Source organism: Carcharhinus amblyrhynchos, chromosome 2 (assembly GCF_965287045.1).
Source record: "Carcharhinus amblyrhynchos chromosome 2, sCarAmb.v2.hapA, whole genome shotgun sequence".
NCBI classification, from domain to species: Eukaryota; Metazoa; Chordata; class Chondrichthyes; order Carcharhiniformes; family Carcharhinidae; genus Carcharhinus; species Carcharhinus amblyrhynchos.
The window spans coordinates 133,444,514-133,458,587 of NC_137325.1; the positions used below are offsets into that span (position 1 = coordinate 133,444,514).

Below are 14,074 nucleotides of genomic sequence, written 5' to 3' on the forward strand. Positions count from 1 at the left end.
ACACAGCCTTACGGAGCTCCAGTGTTGACGATGATCATAGAGGTATTGTTGCCTACCCTTACTGACTGCCGTACGTGCGTTAAGAAATCTAGGATCCAGTTGCAGAGGGAGCAGCTGAGCTCCAGGCCACAATGTTGGGATTGGGGCAACCTCAACCCTGACTCACCCTGACCCTCCAACTGTCCCCCCCACCCATCCGACCTCACCACCCTACACAACTGGCATCCTTCCATCCTACACATTTACCTCATATTAATTCGTTAACACAGTGAATAACTATTTAAATGTCCCAACACTTTTGGTGACTGAAAATATTGTGGCTCTTGCCACAAAATGGGGTTGGATGTTTGACTTTCTGCATTGTGAAGAAGGATTCTGAGAACAGATACACTCCACATTTCTGCAGAGGCCAGGCGAAAAATGTGGAGCTCCATGCTTTGCAAATAAAAACAGGAAACGAGTGGCAATCTGACAGTAATTGTCATTCCTTTAAAGATTAAGCCCATTGTGAAATTCTGTAGAACACAATCCTATCTCCCTCCTCCCCTCGTGTACACAAACAAAATAAAAAGTAAAACGCCATTTATCAAATGAATGTGTATTTTTCATTAAATGTGAAAAACTAGATACAATTTTCAGATGACTTGAAAATCCTTTAGTTCAAAAACACTGCTCCACCCCACAGAATATTTTCTGTTTTTATTTCAGATTTCCAGCATCCAGTCTTTTGATTTTGGATTTGTCAGATCCCTTACTTTGTTGTATCGCACCAACTCAATGTTTAAAGCACATTATTCACCCTGGGCCCAAACTACGCCAGTGCAGAGAGAATTCTAATACAACAGGGAATTATTCTGAACTGTCAGTCATTAACCTCCAGCAGCTCAATCTCCCGCGCAATTTGTAACAATCCCCGCTTGGAGCCCGCGCGCGCGCCCCGCCTCCCGCTGAGGCCCCGCCCATTGGAACGTGGACCCGACCATCGCTTATGTGGGGGAAAGAAGAGAGTAAATGAGGGCTGGAACGAAATAAAAGAGGAAAAAATAAGAAAGGTTAGCCGGCCATAAAATAAATTTTAAATATACAAAAAGAGAAGTGTCTAGGGGGTGGGAAGAAGGGTTGATTTTCGAGGATTAATTTAATGTGTTTTATGGACACCCCCGCAGTATTGGTGATGGTGTTCGGGGGTTGCGCCTCCTGCCTGTGGAGGCGAGAGAAAGGTGATGCGCATGCGGAGCTGACATGGAGGGGGAGGGGAGGAGAGCACAAGCGCCGGGGAGAGCGAGCGAACAAGCAAGGGAGAGGAAGGTGGTGCGCAGGCGCGGAGGAGTGCGCGCAGGCGTGAGAGGGAGGTGGTGCGCAGGCGCGGGAGAAAGCGAAGGCGAAAGGGAGGTGGTGCGCAGGCGCGGAGTAGTGGCGGGCAGGCAGTGCACGGGCAGGGCGCGCTTTAGGGAGGAAAGTGGTGCGCAGGCGCGGGGGTAAGTGAAGGCGGGAGGCGATGCGCAGGCGCAGGTAGCGGGAGCGGGGAGGCGGTGCGCAGGCGCGGGTCGGGGGTCACTGTGGAGTGGGGACAGTGAGTGGGGGGAGGGTCCCCCGGGGAGCAGCAGCCCAGGGCCCGCGGCCTCAACCCCGACCCCATTCAGTCAGCGCTATGGCGGAGGCGGCTCGCAGTGAGGAACCGGTGGTCGCTCAGGACCTGTTCAAGGAGGTGAAATTCTTCGCAGTGGGAGACATTGATCAGCAGGTGAGGCTGTGAGGGGGCGGGAGGCAGGCCCAGGGGCAGGAGGCGGCTCTCCCCCTGTTTGAAGCTGGAGGGAGGGAGGGAGAGGCATTAAATAAATGGCGCCAGCAGCCTGGGCCTCTTCTCCGCCCAGTATTCACCTTCCTCCAGGGTTGCTGCAAACTCTTAAACTCAGCATTTCACCCCAGGAAGCAAATATTTTTAAAAATGGTTTAATATATTTTAAAAGTCGGCACTTAACCGTGGAAGCAGTTGTTTTGAAAAGATTCTATATATTAATTTAAAAAGTGTTATTTATTTACTCTCAATATTTGGTGTGTGAATGTTTCTTCCCTCTCTTGTGTTATACAGTGAGCTCGTGTGTGTGTGTGTGTGTTTACGAAGGGTGCCCTGCCTGGCTTTTTGCATTTCCTATCATAGAGTGGGACCCCCATCCTTGGGACTCCCCTGTCTTCAGGGCACCAGCCTCCCTGTTGTGTCGGGTGAGGGGGCGCAGCCCGCAGCAGAGAGTTAGGAGAGGTGAATCAGATCACCATTCATCCTGAGTCTGACACACAAACAATCCAACGCAAAGAACTGAAGTGACTGTCTTGAACACTGTTGGATTTCTGTTTTTCAAAGTGAGTTCACTTTCTTTGCACTTTTTTTGGTTAGTAAGCAAAGTACTTCAACTGAGGTTGTCAAACTTGCTGAGATTTTCCAGCGTTTTCTCATTTGGTTGTTGTCAATTTTTTTTATCAGTCGTGAAATGGTTGAATGAAACTTGTTTAAACTTGGTGTTATGATCTGGTTTGTCTGCTGGCTGTGGACTTTTTTCCCTATCCACATATGTAAAGATACACCAGCAGTTGCATTGTTATTAGGAATGAGAATTACTGTGTGCAGGTGTAACTAGGGCATTTAGCCAGTGATGAACTTGTGTGAGATTACTGAAGTATGAAACAGCACACTTTGTCAACAGCCCTCTGGTGTTGCCTTGACTGTATCTTAGCACAAGACCTCAGTTTCTGTAATCCAAAGATTGCATAAGTTAGGTTGATTGGCTGTACTAAATTGACCATTAGTGTCAGGTGGATTAGTAAGGTAAATACATGGGGTTGCGGGGATAGGGCCTGGGTGGGTAGGTGGTACAGTGGTTAGCGTTGCTGCCTCACACTGCCAGGGACCCGGGTTGCTATCTGTGTGGAATCTGCATGTTCTCGCCATGTCTGTGTGGGTTTTCTCCAGGTGCTCCAGTTTCCTCCCACAGTCTGAAAGACGTGCTGGTCAGGTGCATTGACAGGAGCTGGAGTGTGACGACTAGGCAAATTTCGCAGTGACTTCATTGCAGTGTTAATGTAAGCCTTACTTGTGATTAAAAAATAAACCGTTTGTCAGTGCAGGCTTGATGGGCTGAATGGCCTCTTGCACTTTAAGTTTTCTCTGCTTCTGTGATTCTATCTGGCTTGGTGTGTTCGACTACCAGAATTCCTTTCTTTAGCAAAGCAAGTTTGCCTGTTGAGCAACTTGTCCAGAATCATAGAACCCTATAGTGCAGAAAGAGGCCATTCGGCCCATTGAATCTGCACCAACCACAATCCCACCCAGGCTGTACCCCCATATCCCTGCATGTTTTATCCACTAATCCCCTAACTTACATGTGTCAGGACAATGAGGGGCAATTTTATCGTGGCCAATCAACCTAACCCGCACATCTTTGGACTGTGGGAGGAAACTGAAGCACCTGGAGGAAACCCATGCAGACATGAGGAGAATGTGCAAACTCCACACAGACAGTGACCCAAGCTGCGAATTGAACCCAGGTCCCTGGAGCTGTGAAGCGGCAGTGCTATCCACTGTGCTACTGGGCCGCCCATGGGTTACCCTCAACATCATCATCAGTCCTTTTGTAGTTGATTTATTTTACTGCTGTAAAAAGAGTTTCAAACTTTTCTGTAGCAAGAGATTCTGCAAAGCTTCTCCTCATATCAAACTCGGAAAAGTAAAGACAAAGTTGCTGTGGTCTCTGATAACCATTGGCTGACAGGTGTTTATTTAACCTGAGGATCACCACACCTCAGGTGAGGGGCAGGGTTGAGAAGATTGGGTCTTCGTGAATAACCTGAGCAGGTATAGGAATTGAACCTGTGCTGTTGATGTTGCTCTGCATCATGAACCAGCCACACAACCAGCTGACTTAACCAACTATGGTGTTAGTAATTTACAAAGCTCATCTCCAGACTCTGGCCTAGGGTTCAGTTCCTTCCTCTGCGACTGGATCCTAAACTTACTACTTTACAGATCGTAATCAGTAAAAGTAGGCAACGATGAGACTTCGATTATCATCAACACTTGTGTTCCAAAGGCTGTGTCCTAAGCCTCTTACTATATTCGTACACTTATGATTGTGTGGTCAAATTCTGCTACAACTCCATTTGCAAGTTTGCTGATGACATCACTAGTGGGTTGGATCTCAAACAATGATGAGACGGAGTACAGGAAAGAGATGAAAGAAATCTGGTGAAATGGTGCAATGTCAACAATCTCTCAATGTCAATAAAATGAAGGAGGTAGTCATTGACTTCCTAAAGCATAGTGGAAGACATGCCCCTGTCAATGTCAACGGTGATAAAATGGAAATTGTCAAGAGCTTCAAGTTCCCAGGCCTCTAGATCACCAGCAACCTGTCCTCGCCTCTCCATGCTGACATTATAGTTAAGATATGTCTACACATAAGGTTCGATAAGGTTCACCATGGTAGGCTTCTGCAGAAAATGCAGATGTATGGGATTGTGGGTAATCTAGGAAGTTGGATCAGGAATTGGCTATCAGATAGGAGACAGAGGGTGGTGGTGGATGGTAAATATTCATCATGGAGTGCAGTTACGAGTGGTGTGCCTCAGGGATCTGTTTTGGGGCCACTGTTGTTTGTAATTTTTATTAATGATCTGGATGAGGGTATAGTTGGGTGGATTAGTAAATTTGCTGATGACACCAAAGTTGGAGGTGTGGTAGATTGTGAGGAAGGGTGTCATAGTCTGCAGGGAGACTTAGATAGGTTGCAGAGCTGGGCCGAGAGGTGGCGGATGGAATTTAATGCGGAGAAGTGTGAGGTAATTCACTTTGGTAGGAGCAACAGATGTGTCGAGTATAGGGCTAACGGGAGGACTTTGAATAGTGTGGATGAACAGAGGGATCTAGGTGTGTGTGTACATAGATCCCTGAAAGTTGGGAATCAAGTAGATAAGGTTGTCAAGAAGGCGTACGGTGTCTTGGCGTTTATTGGTAGGGGGATTGAATTTAGGAGTCGCAGTGTAATGTTGCAACTGTACACTACTCTAGTGCGGCCGCACTTGGAGTACTGTGTGCAGTTCTGGTCCCCGCATTACAAGAAGGATGTGGAGGCGTTGGAGAGGGTGCAGAGGAGGTTTACTAGGATGTTGCCTGGTATGGTGGGGAGGTCCTATGAGGAGAGACTGAGGGATCTAGGGTTGTTTTCGTTGGAAAGAAGGCGGCTAAGAGGGGATCTTATTGAAACATATAAGATGATTAGAGGTTTAGATAGGGTGGATAGTGATAGCCTTTTTCCTCGGATGGAGAAAGCTAGCACGAGGGGGCATGGCTTTAAATTAAGGGGGGGTAGCTACAGGACGGATGTCAGGGGTAGGTTCTTTACCCAGCGGGTGGTGAGGGATTGGAATGCCCTGCCTGCTGCAGTTGTAAATGCGTCTAGTTTGGGGGCGTTTAAGAGATCTCTGGATAGGTTTATGGACGAAAAGGGATTGGTATAGGCTAGTGGGTCATTGTTTTTGTAACTGGTCGGCGCAACATCGTGGGCCGAAGGGCCTGTTCTGCGCTGTAATGTTCTATGTTCTATGTTCTACACCAATGCCTGTACTTTTCCAGGAACCCATGGAAATTTGGCATGTCCACTATGACCCTCACCAATTCTTATAGATACATCATAGCAAACATTCTTTCTGGATTTATCGTAGCTTGGTATGGTGCCTGCTCTGACCAAGACGACAAGAAACTATAAAGGGTTGTGAATGTAGCCCAGTGCATCATGCAAACCAATCTCCCTTCCATTGACTCTCCACACTTTCTGCTGCCTCAGAAAAGCAGCCAGCATAATCGAGGACCCCACGCACCCTGAACATAGGCATGGGTAGCGTAGTGGTTAGTCCTGCTGCCTCACAGTGCCAGGGACCAAGGTTCGGTTCCCAGCTTGGAGCACTGTCTGTGTGGATTCTGCATGTTCTCCCTGTTTCTGCGTGGGTTTCCTCCCACAGTTCAAAGATGTGCTGGTCAGGTGCATTGCCCATGCTAAATTCACCCTCGGTGTACCCAAAGAGGTGCTGAAGTGTGGCGATTAGGGGATTTTTTTTTTACAGTAACTTCATTGCAGTGTTAATGTAAACCTATTTGTGACACTAATAAATAAACTTTAAATATACTCTCCCACCTTCCAATGGTACAAAGAGACAAAAGTCTGAGAACATGTACCAACTGACTCGAGCAGCTTCCTACTGCCATCAGACTTTTGAATGGACCTTCTTTGTATTAAGGTGTTGAGAAAGATCAGCTTATCTGTTATTGTAACACTGTATTCTGCACCCTCTCCTTTTCTTCTCCCTTATATACCCTGAACAGTGTTTTATTTGTGTAGTGTGCAAGAAACAATACTTTTCATTGTGACAATAATAAATCAACTATTGTATCAATTGATGTAGATTTATGTGAAAGTTCACAGATTATTCCTGAGGCTTTTGTGCTTTCCTGCTAAAATGCACAAACTAATATCATAAGAAGTAGGCTATTCGGCCCATCAGTCCTGCCAAACTATTTGATTAGATGTCTGATCTTATCTCTATTTTCCCACCTGTTTCTTTATAATCCTGAACTCTCCTGTCAATAAAAAATTTGTCTTAACTTAGCCTTGAAGATACTCAATGACTCAGCCTCCAATGCTCTCTGGGCTGGTGAATTCCAAAGATTGACCACCCTCTTGAGAGGAGAGATTCCCCCTGATCTCTGCCACTCCCTGATTCTAGACTTCCCACAAGGGGAAATATCCTTTCGCTGTCTACCTCGCAAAGCCCCCTCAGAATTTAATGTTTAAATAACATCACTTCTCATTCTCCTAAACTCCAATTCATTTGGGTTTAACCTGTTCCAGCTTTCTTCATAACACAACCCCTTTATTGCAGAGATCATCCTAGTCAACCCTCTCTGAATTGCTTCCAGTACTAGTATCTCCCTCAAGTGAAGAGACCAAAACTGTATTCTCTATTCCAGGTGCTATTACCAATGCCCTGTACAGTTGTAGCAAGATTTCCCTACTTTGATATGTTGTCTCCTTTTCAATAAGGGCCAACACTCTCTATTTAAATATAGAATATTCCGACAGCCAAAAAGGACACCTATTTTCCCCACATACTTCATTTCCTGACATTTTCGTTCACTTCATAGAATCATAGAAATTCTACAGTACATCGAGCCTGGACCAACAACAATTTCGCCTAGGCTGTATGCCCTAACCCCACGTATTTATCCCATAAACTATGCATCCTGGTAAACTAAGGGACAATTTAGCAAAGCCAATACACCTAACCCACACATCTTTGGGTTTAATCTATCAATATCCCTTCATAGACTCAGTGTCCTCCTCACAATTTGTTTTCCTACCTATTTTAGTATCGTCAGCAATTTTGGCTGTAATACGGTTAGTCCCTCCATCCAAGTCAATATAGATCGTAAATAGTTGAGGCCCCTGCAGAACTCCACTGGTTGGTTTAACATTCCGACAGTGACTCATGTATCCCAGCCCTTTGTTTCTTGTTAGTTAGCCAATCTTCTATCCATGCCAAATAGCACCCCCAATACCATGAGTTGTTTTTCTATGGAACAAATTTCCTACATGGCGCCTTTGCCAAATGTATTTTGGAAATGGAAATATTTACCATCTCCTTCCTCTTCATCCATCTTGCTTGTTCCATCTGCTAAGAATTCTAATAAACCTGTCAGACTTTCTTAGACCCCACACAAAATCACGTAGACTCTGCCTGATGTTTTATGATTTTCTAAATCTCCCACTGCCAGCCCCTCAATAAAGGTGAGTGTTAGGTTGACTGGCCTGATATTTCCTTTCTGTCTCTGTCCTTTTCTTGAATACCCAAGAAAAACCAAACTGTGCCTTCATGACTATCGGACGGTGGCTCTGACATCCGTCATTATAAAGTGCTTCGAAAAGCTAGTCACGGCACGAATCAGTTCCAGCACCCCAGATTACCTGGATCACTACAGTTTGCCTACTGCTGCAACAAGTCCACGGCAGACACCATCTCCCTGGCCCTGCACTCAACCCTGGAACACCTAAATAACAAGGACACCTATGTCAGATTCCTATTTATTGACTATAGCTCAGCCTTCAACACTATTATTCCCACAAAACTCATCTCCAAACTCTGGCCTGGGCCTCGGTATCTCCCTCTGTGATTGGATCCTGAACTTCCCAACTCTCAGACCACAATCAGTAAGGATAAGCGGCAACAACTCCTCTGATCATCTTCAACATTGGTGCCCCACTAGGCTGTGTTTTCAGCCCCCTATGATACTCCTTATACACTGGTCACATTCCCCTCCATGAGAGAGAATCTGGTAAACTGGTGTGACAACAATAATCTCTCCCTCAATGTCAACAAAATGAAGGAGATTGTCATCGACTTCAGGAAGCATAAAGGAGAACATGTCCCGTCTACATCAACCGGGATGAAGTAGAACGGGACGAGAGCTTCAGATTTTTAGGTGTCCAACTCACCACAACCTGTCCTGGTTCTCCCGATGCTGACACTGTTGTTAAGAAAGCCCACCAACTTTCTCAGAAGGCTAAAGAAATTTGGCATGTCAGCTGTGACTCTCACCAATTTTTACTGATGTACCATAGAAAGCATTCTTTCTGGTTGTATCACAGCTTAGTACGGTTCTTGCTTTGCCCAAGACTGCAAGGAACTACAAAAGGTCATGAATGTAGCCCAACCCATCATGCAAAACAGCCTCTCATCCGCTGATTCTGTCTACACTTCCTGCTGCCTCGGCAGACCCAGCATAATCAAGGACCCCACGCACCCTGGACACTCTCTCTCTTCCACCACCTTCCTTCGGGAAAAGTATACAAAAGTCTGAGAACACGTGCCAGCTGACTCGAACAGCTTCTTCTCTGCCTCTGTCAGACTCTTGAATGGACTTACCTTGCATTAAGTTGATCTTTCTCTACATCCTAGCTACAACTGTAACACATTTTGTACCCTCTCGTTGCTTTGTCTATACAGCATGCAAAAAAAAATACTTTTCTCTGTTAATTCATGTGACAAAAATAAATCAAATCAAAGTCGAATACCGTGGAGGAGTCAAGTTTGCTGTTTTCCAACCTGTGACGACTTTTCTAAACTCAAGGAAATTGTGCAACATTACAAACAATGCGTCTACTATGTCTGCAGCTACTACTTTTAAAGCCCTATGACACAGGCCTTCAGGTTCAGGGGGCTTGTCAGCCTTCAACCTCTGGGAATAAGTGCTGAAAAATGGGATTAGTGCAACTTTAGTGATTGTCTTAGTCGGTGCAGACTCAGTGGGCTGGAGGGCCTTTTCAGCGCTCTACAACCGACTCTATGATTCGGCCGCATTGTTTTCCCTTGTAGTTTTTCCCCTTGGTTTATGTTTTAGGTTCTTCCCTTTTTCACTCTGCTTTTCAACTATTCTTGTGGTGATGTATTTCTCTTGTTCAAAGTCTTTGCCATTTCCTACTTTTCCATTATTAATCCCCTCGTCTCACTCTTGAAGGGAACAACATTCAGTGCTTTCTCCTATTTTAATGTATTAGTGAAAGCTTTGACTGTCTTTTTTTACTTCTCACTAGTTTTCTCTTGTAGTCCATTTTCTCCCTCTTCATGTTTTTTAGTCATGTTCTGAAATTTTCCCAACCTCCTGGGCAACTGCTGTCCTTTGGAGCGTTGTACATCTTTACTTTCAGTTTGCTGCCATCCAGCAGGCGACGGTGCAGAGGGACCTCGGGGTCCTTGTGCATGAGTCGCAAAAACCCAGCTTGCAGGTGCAGCAGGTGGTCAGGAAGGCGAATGGGATGCTGGCCTTCATAGCAAGGGGGATTGAATATAAAAGTAGGGAGGTCTTGCTGTGGCTGTATAGGGCATTGGTGAGGCCGCAGCTGGAGTACTGTGTGCAGTTTTGGGCGCCGTACTTACGCAAGGATATTTTGGCCTTGGAGGGAGTGCAGAGGAGGTTTACTAGGCTGATGCCGGAGTTGAGGGGGTTGAGCTATGAGGAGAGGCTGAATAAACTAGGCTTGTACTCGTTAGAGTTTAGAAGAATGAGGGGAGATCTCATTGAGACGTATAAGATGATGGATAGGATAGAGGTGGAGAAACTCTTCCCGCTCAGAAAGGACAGTAGGACTAGGGGGCACAGCCTCAAGATAAAGCGGGGGCGGTTTAGAACGGAGTTGAGGAAGAATTTCTTCACTCAAAGGGTGGTGAATCTCTGGAATTCTCTGCCCGTTGAAGTGGTGGAGGCTACCTCGCTAAATATTTTTAAGAAGCGGGTTGATGGGTTTTTGATAAGAGAGGGGATTAAGGGTTATGGGGAGAGGGCGGGAATGTGGAACTGAGCCACGACAGATCAGCCATGATCTTATTGAATGGCGGGGCAGGCTCGAAGGGCTGGATGGCCTACTCCTGCTCCTATTTCTTATGTTCTTGTATCTTCCTTGGTTAACCCTGGCTGGTACATCTGTCTTGTAGGCTTTTTTCCTCACTGGATTAATTATTTGTTGAGAGTCATGAAATATCTCAGTGTGTTATGTACGAAGCACACTTCATATGACAGTGCTCTTGGGGTAGTATGTACGCTGGTTTAAACATTTTGGCAAATGTGGAGTTTTCCTCAAAAGTGCTGGCTACAATAGTTTGAAATGAGATATTTTCAGATGAGTTGGAACCAGGTGTTTGGCTGTGTTTAGAAAGATACTTCCCAGGAATCCTGCTATTCCATTTACACAAACCTGCTGTGTTTTGGCTCGAATTTTACTTAGTCCTGGTTGAAATGGTAAATATTTAACTTGTGTTAGGCCCAAGAACTTAACTATAATAAAACATCTGCATTCCTCTTGAAAAAAACCTGGAATTGGTTTATTGGACTTCGTAGGTGCCGTTAGTGTGAAGTCACATTTTTGTTGCCGTTTCGACAGCTTGCTGTTAAATTACTTTAATGGGTGTAATTAAGCATGCATTTTAAGTGCATTCGGGCAAAGTACTTCTTGCATTGCTTCCTTGTTGTATTTTTCCAGTGTTGCTGCTGCTGGATAGTTAGAAGCTTTTTCCCAGGGTAGAAGAGTCAATTACTAGGGGGCATAGGTTTAAGGTGCGAGAGGCAAGGTTTAAAGAAGATGTATGAGACAGACTTTTTTACATAAGAACATAAGAAATAGGAGCAGGAGTAGGCCATCTAGCCCTTCGAGCCTGCCCCGCCATTCAATAAGATCATGACTGATCTGAAATGGCTCAGTTCCACTTTCCCACTTTCTCCCCATAACCCTTAATCCCCTTGCCTACCAAAAACCTATCTACCCGCATCTTAAATATATTTAGCAAGGAAGCCTCAACCACTTCAACGGGCAGAGAATTTCAGAGATTCACCACCCTTTGAATGAAGGAGTTCCCCCTCAACTCCGTTCTAAACTGCCCCCCCCCCCCCCCCCCCTCTCCACCTCTACCCTATCCATCCCTTTCATCATCTTGTACGTCTCAATGAGATCTCCCCTCATCCTTCTAAACTCTAACGAGTACAAGCCCGGTTTATTCAGCCTCTCCTTATAGCTCAACCCCATCAATCCCGGTATCAGCCTAGTGAACCTCCTCTGCACTCCCTCCAAGGCCAAAATATCCTTGCGCAAGTGCGGTGACCAAAACTGCACACAGTACTCCAGCTGCGGCCTCACCAGTGCCCTGTACAGTTGCAGCAAGACCTCCCTGCTTTTATAATCAATCCCCCTCGCTATGAAGGCCAGCATCCAATTTGCCTTCCTGACCACCTGCTGCACCTGCAGACTGGGTTTTTGCGACTCATGCACAAGGACCCCCAGGTCCCTCTGCACCGTAGCATGCTGCAGCTTTTCGCCCTGTAAGTAGTAGTCCTTCCTACCATTACTCCTACCAAAGTGGATAACCTCACACTTACCAACATAGAGGGTGGGTGTCTGGAACTTGCTGCCAGAGTAGGTAGTGTCTTTTAAGGGGCATCTTGACAAATACATGTATAGGATGGGAATAGAGGGATACGATTCCCAGAAAGGTAGGGGTTTTAGTTCAATCAGGCAGCATGGTTGGTGCGAGCTTGGAGGGCCAAAGGGCCTGTTTCTGTGCTGTAATTTTCTTTATTCCTTGCTTTTGCTTGAGAGTTAGCTTAAATGTCAAAACCTGCTCCAATGACGACTACTGGGTATATTGGTAAATGGTAAATTAATAACCTGGGCACTGGCAGCACATGCCACCGGCTGTGGCTGAAAGCTGTGGATGGAGGAAAATGCATTAAAAAGTGTGAAACTCTCCTCGAATGGTCCCTGCAATCTGGAAAAGGGCCAGACCCCCAAAAGTTTGTGCTACCAAATAACCTGTTAGACTTTAACCTGGTGTTGTGAGACTTCTTACTGCGCCTACCCCAGTCCAATGCCGGCATCTCCACACCATGGAAATAGTAATAGAGCTGCAGTATGTGACGACATAGAAACAGGCCATTCGTCCCAGCTAGGACATGCGGGTGTTTATGGAGCACACAAGCCTGCTTCAAACCCCCTGTGCCCCCCTCCCTGTCTCCTCTCACCCTGCTATCCTAGGGGAGAAAGAATTAGAATACTGTGCTCATCCACCTTCCCTGCGAGTAAGACAAATGAATCAGTTTGAAAAAGATATTGGGCAAAAATCTGACAAATGGAGTGTAATTACGCTAATGTGAAATTGTCCATTTTGGCACTAAGAATAATAAAGAAGCTTATTATCTAAATGGTGAGCAATTGCAGAGCTTTGTCACAGAGGGATCTGGGTGTCTGTATCCATGAATCACAAAAGTCATGTATATGGGTTCAGCAAGTAATTAGGAAAGCTCATAGAATGTCATTGTTTATTGTGAAAGGAATTGATTGCGGAAGTAGGGATGTTATGCTTCAATTGGACAGGACACTGGTGAGACCACACTTTGGAGCACAGTGTACAATATTTTTGATTTGATTAATTATTGTCACGTATTAACATAGTGAAAAGTATTGTTTCTTGTGGACTATACTGAAAAAGTATACCATTCATAGAGAAAGAAGCAAGAGTGCGCAGAATATGGTGTTACAGTCATAGCTAAGGTGTAGAGAAACATTGACTTAGTACAGGGTAAGCCCATTCAAAAGCCTGACAGCAACAGGAAAGAAGCTGTCTTCGAGTCGGTTGGTATGTGACCTCAGACTTTTGTCTTTTTCCCAAAGGAAGAAGGTGGAATAGTGTGTGTCTGGGGTGAGTGAGGTCCTTTAATTATGCTGGCTGCTTTGCCAAGACAGCGGGAAGTGTAGACCGAGTCAGTGGATGGGAGGCTTGTTTGTGTGATAGATTGGGCTACATTCACAACCTTTTGTAGTTCCTTGCAGTCTTGGGCAGAGCAGGAGCCGTACCAAGCTGTGATACAACCAGAAGGAATGCTTTCTATGGTGTATCTAAATATTTAAGGAAAGATGTAAATGTGTTGTTAGCCTTTCAGAGAAGGTTCACTAGACTGATACCTTGTCTTCTGAGGAAAGTTTTTAGAGAGATTAGGTTTGTATCCACTGGGGTTTAGAAGAGTAAGAGATGACTATCAAAACTTTGAGGATCCTGAGCGATAGTTGAGTAATGACGTCTGAGAGTGAGACTGGTTATTCTGTGGCTTTGCAGTTTAATGGAAGTGTACCCCACATGCAACATGTAATGATCCAGCTTGTAATTTATCATCAGAAAACCTTGGTGCAAATCTGAAAACAATCATTATAACTAGAGAAAAATGGAAGATTATTGGGATTGAAAGCTGACAGGTCTGCCTGATGGCTGCAGAGATATTGGAGCAAAAAGAGAATGCTGGAAAAACCCAGGAGGTCTGGCAACATCCACAGAGAGAGAAAGCAGTCATTGTTTCGAATCTATTTGGCTCAGAACTAAAAGGGAGGGATAATATGTTGGGTGTTACAGTTTATAAGACGTGTGTTTCTATGAATTTATTCAAGAGGCGGCTGGATATAGCACTTGGGTTGAATGGGATCAAAGGTTA

At 45.3% G+C, this 14,074-nt stretch overlaps 1 protein-coding gene across 1 annotated transcript in view; it reads left to right on the forward strand.

The window, feature by feature from the left end:
• Positions 1–1,552: 1,552 nt before the first annotated feature.
• Positions 1,553–14,074, forward strand: part of paxip1 (PAX interacting (with transcription-activation domain) protein 1) — a 140,191-nt gene continuing 127,669 nt past the window's right edge. Inside the window, exon 1 of the mRNA XM_080212980.1 lies at positions 1,553–1,744. Within this exon, the coding sequence (XP_080069106.1) occupies positions 1,652–1,744 (93 nt within the window). The 5' untranslated portion in view covers positions 1,553–1,651. The remainder of the gene's footprint in view (positions 1,745–14,074) is intronic.